The following is a 7045-nucleotide window of genomic DNA, read 5'->3' as shown; positions in this document are numbered from 1 at the left end:
GGTGATGGGCTGGTTGGGGGACGGGGGGGTCCCGGTCTGGGGCTCCTGGGCTGGTTGGGGGACCGGGGAGGGGTCCCCGTCCCAGGGGGTCGTGGTCTCGTGAAGTCCCGGGGCGGCACGGGGGTCCCGGGGGTCTCGCTCGCGGTGCCGGTTCGGGGTCCGGGCGGGGCGGGAGGTGCGGGGCTTCCCCGTCCGCCCATCCGTCCGTCCGTCCGTCCGTCCGTCCGTCCCCGGGGGCGGCTGTCGCGGCTGCTAAATGCGTTTCATTAACGGCGGCGGGGCCGGGGCTGCTCCCCCCGCTCCCCCGGGACCCCCGGCCCGGCCCGGCCCGGCTATAAGAGGCGGCGGCGGCGGGGCGGGGGCGATGGCGATGGCGGGGCGCCCGGTGCTGCTGCTGCTGCTGGCGGGGACCCCGCGCTCCGCCCGCGCCTGCCCCGGGACCCCCGGCCCGGTGAGCCCCGGCCCGGCCGCGCCGCCGGAGCGGGGGCTGCGCTTTGTGGGGGGATGCTCGGGGTTGGGGTCGGGGGGTCGCTCTCCGGTTCCAGGACCGCTGTGAGCCCCGGTCCTCCCCGCCTCAGGCCGCCGCCGCCGCCGCCCTGGGAGCGCTGCTCCGGTCCCTGCAGCGCCCCGGCCGCGCCCCCGGGGCCCCCCCGCCGCCGCAGAGGTGAGCGGGGATGGGGGCCGGGGGGGTCTGGGGGGACACCGAGGGACGGGGTCGGGGGTTTGGGGACAGAGCGGGGACGCAGGCGGTGGGGAGGGACACGGGGGGTTTGGGGGTGCCTGAGAGGAGGGTCGGTGGTGTGGGGATGGGGGTCCCCATTAAGTGTCCGTGTTCAGCCCATCCCCATCCGTCTGTCCGTCCATGCCATCCATCCCTGTCCCTCTGTCTGTCCCCATCCTGTCCCCGGTGCGGATCGACGGTGCCGTGTCCCCCCGGCAGGTCGGGCTGGGGGCCGCAGGGGGGACCCCCGGCCCGGCTCGGCCCCCGCAGCTGGGACCCCCCGGCGGCCCCGTTCTGGACGATGGCGACCCCGCAGCGCTTCGGCCGCCGCCGCTGAGCCCGGCCCGAGCCCCCCGAGCCCCCCGGTGGCTCCGAACGCCCCCCAATAAAGCGATCGCCCCCACGCCGAGCCCTCGCTCTGCTTCCGCCCCGGGGCGGGTGGGGGGACGCGGCTGCTGCCCCTCTCTGCCCCCCAGCCCCAAGCAGACACCGACACGGGGAGTACAAACCCCCCCAGCTTTATTCTGGGGGGCCGATGGCACGCGGGGACCCTCCAGAACGGGGGGCCAGGCCGCAGGGGGGTCCCGGGCCCTGAGGTCCGTGTGTTCCTCCACCCGCAGCGGGGTCGGCGCGGTGGCCGCGGGTGGGGGCCGCGTCCAGAGGTCCGAGCACTGCCCGGGGAGCCGAGGGGCAGTGCCCGTGCCCGGGGGGGCTGCCTTACCCTAGGCAGGGCTCAGCTGCCCCAGCAGGGCTCAGGTGCCCCTGGCAAGGCTCACTTGCCCCTGGCAGGAATCACTTGCCCCGGCAGGGCTCAGCTGCCCCGGCAGGGCTCAGCTGCCCCCGGGCAGGGCTCAGGTGCCCCTGGCAAGGCTCACTTGCCCCCCAGCAGGGCTCGCTTGCCCCCCGGCAGGGCTCAGCTGCCCCAGCAGGGCTCACTTGCCCCCCGGCAGGGCTCACTTGCCCCAGCAGGGCTCACTTGCCCCCGGCCATGATGCGCAGGTACTGCAGCGCGTTGCGGGCGGCCTGGGCGCGGGCGCCGTCGCGGGACGGGGCGGTGCCGTGGCACACCGTGGTCGGCTGCGTGGACAGCTCCACCAGGCACTGGTGCAGCCCGCTGAGGCTCAGCGCGTCTGGGGGCACAGCGGGGTCACCCCACGGCCCGCGGCGGCGCCGGGGCACCCGCGGGGCACCGGGTGGGATGGGGGGGCTCACCGATGTCGAGGTAGCTGATGGCGAAGCTCTGCTCCTCCGAGAGCTCCTGCAGGAGGGCGCAGGCCCCCCCCGGCGCGGGGTTGCCCCCCCGGCTCCGCAGCTGGCCCAGCTTCTCGCCCGCCGAGTTGCGCAGCGAGTCCCAGGTGCAGCCGGGGGCGCGGCCCCGCAGCCCCTCCAGCCGGGGGCACGTCTGGGGAGGGGGCACGGCGTGCTCAGGGACCTGCCGAGCCCCCGGGGTCTGTCCCGACCCCCCCCGAGGTGTGGGAACCCCCCTGGGAACAGTGGGACACCCCCGGGGTCACCCACAAGCCCAAAGCCAGAGGGTGCCCTCCCCATGGCCTGGAGCAGGGGCACAGAGGGGGCGCTGGGTGGCTCTGGGTGGCTCCGGGGTGGCTCTGGGTGACTCTGGGGTGGCTCTGGGTGACTCCGGGGTGGCTCTGGGTGGCTCCGGGTGCCCGTGTCCCTCCCAGTGCCCCCAGTACCATGTTGAACTGGTCCTCCTCGCCCTCGGCCTCGCTGCCGTCGCGCGGCTCCATGGGGACGTTGTGGATCCTCACCAGCATCTTGGCGGCCGCGTTGCGCTTGGCCAGCTTCTTGGAGGTGCCGCTGCCTGGGGAGGGGCTGGGGGTGAGCGGGACCCCCGGCCCTGCCCGGGACCCCCGGCCCTGCCCCGGGACCCCCAGCCCTGCCCCTCACCGATCTCCACGAATCTCTCCACGCGGCACGTCATGGTGAACTCCTTGCGGTGCGCCGGCCCCGACTCCTGCGTCACCGTGTACTCGGGCAGGCGCCAGCCCTTCTGCACCACCAGCTCCTGCCAGGGGACACGGCCACCCGTGGGGACACGGCCACCCCCGTGGGGACACGGCCACCCCCGTGGGGACAGCCCCGAGCCACCATCAGCCGCCCCACAGCGGGGTAACGGGCCCCAAAATGGAGATAACCGGCCCCAAAATGGGGATAACCGGCCCCAAAATGGGGATAACCAGCCCCAAAATGGGGATAACCAGCCCCAAAATGGGGATAACCAGCACCAAAGTGGGGATAACTGGCCCAAAATGGAGATAATCAGCCCAAAATGGGGATAACGGGCCCCCAAAGAGGGATAAGCAGCCCAAAGCAGCAATAACTGTCCCTAAACAGGGATAAGCAGCCCCAAAAGAGGAATGACTGTCCCTAAGCGGGGATAAGCAGCCCCAAAATGGGAATAACTGTCCCTAAACCCCGTGGGGACACGGCCACCCCCGTGGGGACACGGCCACCCCCGTGGGGACACGGCCACCCCCGTGGGGACAGCCCCGAGCCACCATCAGCCGCCCCACAGCGGGGTAACGGGCCCCAAAATGGAGATAACCGGCCCCAAAATGGGGATAACCGGCCCCAAAATGGGGATAACCAGCCCCAAAATGGGGATAACCAGCCCCAAAATGGGGATAACCAGCACCAAAGTGGGGATAACTGGCCCAAAATGGAGATAATCAGCCCAAAATGGGGATAACGGGCCCCCAAAGAGGGATAAGCAGCCCAAAGCAGCAATAACTGTCCCTAAGCGGGGATAAGCAGCCCCAAAATGGGAATAACTGTCCCTAAACGGGGATAAGCAGCCCCAAAAGAGGAATGACTGTCCCTAAGCGGGGATAAGCAGCCCCAAAATGGGAATAACTGTCCCTAAACGGGGATAAGCAGCCCCAAAAGAGGAATGACTGTCCCTAAGCGGGGATAAGCAGCCCCAAAATGGGAATAATTCCCTAAATGGAGATAAGCAGCCCTAAAATGAAGGTAACGGTCCCCAGGAGGAGGTGACTGTCCCCAAAACAGGAACAAGTGTCCCAAAAAGGAGGAAGAGCCCCCAGATGCCACCGTGTTCCCCCCACCCCACAAATGGGGAGGGTCACCCCCAAGGGCCACGTCCCCCCCAGCCTGGCCAGGTCATCACCCCAAAACGGGAACAGGAATGGCTCCCAAACGGGGGGGAGGGGCAGGTGTCCCCTGGTGTCCCCTCCCTGGTGTCACCCACCTGCAGAGCCCCCACGGGGTTACACTCGGACTGGGGGGGGGACACCGGCGTCTTCATCTCCAGGGGGGCACCCCTGTAGGACACGGGGGTCAGGGGGCACCCACGGCCCCCATGGGGGCCCAGCCCCCACCTGTGCTCCAGGGGCTCCAGCATGGCCCCCCCCCCTCTGAGCAGCCTCAGGGCCACCTCGGCCGCCTTGTGCTTCGCCGCCTTCTTGCTGGGCCCCTGCCCTGGGGGACACCGCGGCTCAGGGACACCGGGGGACACCGGGACCCTCCCCACCGCGCCCCCCGGGACCCCCCAGCAGCACCAGGGCCGGGACCCCCGAGTTTCCCCCTTGGTGTCCCCGTCCCAAAGGCCCTGGGAGCAAAGAGGGGTTTGGGGACAGGGTTTGGGGTCCCCTGGTGCAGGGGATGTCCCCGAGGGGGCTTTGGGGTCCCACCAGTGCCCAGGGGGACACGGGGCACGGGGGGGCCCTGGGAGCTTTGGGGTCCTGGTGATGGGAGTGCTGGTGATGGCCCTGAGGGGACAGGAGGGACAGGGAGGGGACAGGAGGGACAGGGTGGCCCAAGGTGTCCCAGGGTGTCCCAGGGTGGCCCAGGGGCCCCGCGGTCCCACCGGTGCAGCTGATGTCCCCGAGGGGACAGGAGGGACAGGGAGGGGACGGGAGGGACAGGGTGTCCCAGGGTGGCCCAGGGTGTCCCAGGGTAGCCCAGGGTGGCCCAGGGTGTCCCGGGGGCCCCGCGGTCCCACCGGTGCAGCTGATGTCCCCGAGGGTGACGCGGAAGGTGAAGTTGGGCTGGTGGGCCTGGCCCTCGGCCTTGAGCAGGTCGTAGCCCGGGGTCCGTCCTAGGCGCGTGCCATACTCCTGCAGCAGGCTGATGGGCGTCTTCCCGGGGCTGGCGGCCACCATCTGCTCCAGGCTGCGACAGGGACAGGCTGCGGCCACCGGGGCACGGGGACAGGGACACGGGGACGGGGACAGGCTGGAGCCACCGGGGCACGGGGACAGGGCAGGGACACGGGGACAGGGCAGGGACAGGACAGGGACAGGGCAGGGACACGGGGACAGGGACACGGGGACGGGGACAGGGCAGGGACAGGGACACGGCGGGGACAGGGACACAGCTGGAGCTGCCGGGGCACGGGGACAGGGACAGGGACAGTGCAGGGCCAGGGACGGGACAGGGACACGGCTGGCACTCGCTGGGGCAGGGCAGTGTGGGGACACAGGGGCACAGCTGGCAGCCACCAGGGCACGGCAGTGTGGGGACACGGGGACACGGGTGGCAGTGCCACAGGGCATTAGGACACAGAGGAAGGGGTGGCACAGGCACAGGGACACGGCCACGGGGTGGCACTGCCACGGAGCGTGGGGACACGGGGTGGCACTTGTGCGTGACGTGGTCACACGGGGACAGGGATGGAGCCCCGGCACAGCGTGGGGACAGCGGTGGCACTGCCAGCTGGGGGGGGACACGGGGACAGCGACAATGGGGACAGGGGGGACAATGGGGGACAACGGGGACAGTGGGGCAGAGGTGGCACTGGTCAGACTGGGAGCACTGGGATCACACCGGGAACCGAGGGACAGCCGTGCTGGGAGCCCCGGGAGCCCCGGGAGCCCCGTTCTGGGATCCCTGGCGTGGCCCCGGTGCCCCGTGCGCTGCCGGTGCCGGTGCCGGTGCCGGTACCGGGGGTCCCCGCTGGGGCCGGGGCTGCAGTCCCGGTGCCGGTGCAGGCCCGGGAGCGCTGCCGGTGCCCGTGCCCGCCCCTCCGGTACCGGGGGCGGTCCCGGGGCGGTCCCGGGGTCCTGATGCGGGATCGGGGTCCCGGTGCGGAACCACAGCGGTGCCGGTGCCGGTCCCTGCCGGTGCCGAGCGGGGTGCCGGTGCCGGTGCGGCGTCGGGGGCTCCCCGGGGCCGGTCTCTCCCGGCGCAGTGTCTGGGTCCCGGTGCCGGTCCCTCCGGTGCGGCGGTTCCCGGTGCGGTACCGGGGTTCCGGTGCGGTACCGGGGGGTCCCGGTGCGGTCCCGGGGTCCCGGAGAGCCGCCGGGGGGGTCCCGGTGCCCGTGCCGGTCTCTCCGGTGCGCGGGGCGGGGCCGGGGCGGGGCCGTTCCCGTCGGGCGGGGCCGTTCTCGCCGCTCGCCGAGTGACGCCCCCCCTCCCCCCCCCGCGTTGTCCCGACCCCCCCGGATCGCGTCCCCCGCTCCTGCCTCAGTTTCCCCGGGGGTGGGGAGGGGGGGAGGCTCCATCCCTTACCGGGATGACGTCACCGTGTGACGTGATGTCACCGCGGGGGGACACACGCGACACCTGGCGGGGCGGGTCGCGTCCCCCTCCCCCGCGGGTCCCTCGGGGTGACGCGCAGCCCCTCCCCCGCCCCCCAACCCCCCAGTTCCAGTGATGACATCATCGCCGGGCGCGCTGTTGCCATGGCAACTGTCCCCCCGCCCCGGGGACCCCTCGTGCCTCAGTTTACCCTGAGTGGCCGGGGGTGACCCGGCGCGCGCACTCGGGGGCGAGTGTGCGGGGGGGGCACGCACGTGTGTAAAGGGGTCACACGCGTGTTGGGGGTCCCGTGGGCGCGGGGGGGTCACACACGGCTGCCCGGCCCCGCTCCCCGCTCCCCCCAATCCGGGGGTCCCCGCTGACCGCTCCCCCATCCCGGGGTCCCCGCTGACCGCTCCCCCCTCCGGGGGTCGCGCTGCCCCCAGCCCCGCCATGGCCTGCCTGCACGAGACCCGCACTCCGTCGCCGTCGCTGGCGCTGCCGTCGGACGGGACCCCCGAGCAGGAGCTGACCCCCACCCAGTGCGTCCTGCGCGATGTCCTGCCCGCCCCCAGCGCGCCCCCCGAGGCCTGGCCCCGCCGGGGGGGGTCGCGGCCCCCCGAGCTCGGCCCCGAGGCCGCGGGGCCGCTGGCGGCCGACGCCGCCCACCTGCGCTGCCAGGCCGGGGGCGGCTTCCTGGAGGGGCTCTTCGGGTGCCTGAAGCCCGTGTGGACCATGATCGGCAAAGCCTACGCGGCCGAGCACAAACACCCCCCCGAGGGTGAGCGCCGGGGGCTCGGGGGGCTCCGGGGGCACCGGGGCACG

The 7045-nt window shown here is 72.7% G+C and overlaps 3 protein-coding genes across 4 annotated transcripts in view; 2 read left to right on the top strand and 1 right to left on the bottom strand.

Moving 5' to 3' along the window:
• The first annotated feature begins 14 nt into the window (after nucleotides 1–14).
• Nucleotides 15–1087, top strand: LOC121356097 (collagen alpha-1(I) chain-like). Its single transcript, XM_041472186.1, has 2 exons — nucleotides 15–554; nucleotides 670–1087. Exons 1-2 carry the CDS (start codon nucleotides 257–259, stop codon nucleotides 1056–1058), a joined length of 687 nt encoding a protein of 228 aa, XP_041328120.1. The 5' UTR covers nucleotides 15–256; the 3' UTR covers nucleotides 1059–1087.
• Nucleotides 1088–1223: 136 nt separating this feature from the next.
• Nucleotides 1224–4910, bottom strand: TARBP2 (TARBP2 subunit of RISC loading complex). Its single transcript, XM_041472182.1, has 6 exons — nucleotides 4704–4910; nucleotides 3951–4180; nucleotides 2630–2747; nucleotides 2416–2543; nucleotides 1934–2123; nucleotides 1224–1851 (listed from the first exon to the last, which is right to left on the bottom strand). Exons 1-6 carry the CDS (start codon nucleotides 4861–4863, stop codon nucleotides 1694–1696), a joined length of 984 nt encoding a protein of 327 aa, XP_041328116.1. The 5' UTR covers nucleotides 4864–4910; the 3' UTR covers nucleotides 1224–1693.
• A 1274-nt stretch (nucleotides 4911–6184) lies between these two features.
• The window catches only part of MAP3K12 (mitogen-activated protein kinase kinase kinase 12), a 7413-nt gene continuing 6552 nt past the window's right edge, over nucleotides 6185–7045 (top strand). For both annotated transcript variants that reach the window (XM_041472184.1, XM_041472183.1), the window contains exon 1: nucleotides 6185–7001. In XM_041472184.1, the coding sequence (XP_041328118.1) occupies nucleotides 6674–7001 (328 nt within the window). In that variant the 5' untranslated portion in view covers nucleotides 6185–6673. The remainder of the gene's footprint in view (nucleotides 7002–7045) is intronic.

This window comes from Pyrgilauda ruficollis, unplaced genomic scaffold, assembly GCF_017590135.1.
Source record: "Pyrgilauda ruficollis isolate IOZ18807 unplaced genomic scaffold, ASM1759013v1 scaffold280, whole genome shotgun sequence".
Lineage (NCBI taxonomy): Eukaryota > Metazoa > Chordata > Aves > Passeriformes > Passeridae > Pyrgilauda > Pyrgilauda ruficollis.
Note: the sequence above shows the minus strand (reverse complement) of the source record. Positions and strands in the feature narration are given on the sequence as shown.

Coding starts and splice junctions, on each gene's coding strand:
- LOC121356097 (XM_041472186.1), top strand. CDS start 257: ATGCGTTTCATTAACGGCGGCGGGGCCGGGGCTGCTCCCCCCGCTCCC. Junction 555..669: donor TCCGGTTCCAGGACCGCTGT/GAGCCCCGGTCC, acceptor CGCAGAGGTGAG/CGGGGATGGGGGCCGGGGGG.
- TARBP2 (XM_041472182.1), bottom strand. CDS start 4,863: ATGGTGGCCGCCAGCCCCGGGAAGACGCCCATCAGCCTGCTGCAGGAG. Junction 2,124..2,415: donor AGGAGGACCAGTTCAACATG/GTACTGGGGGCA, acceptor CCCCCTCCCCAG/ACGTGCCCCCGGCTGGAGGG. Junction 1,852..1,933: donor CATCAGCTACCTCGACATCG/GTGAGCCCCCCC, acceptor CTGTGCCCCCAG/ACGCGCTGAGCCTCAGCGGG.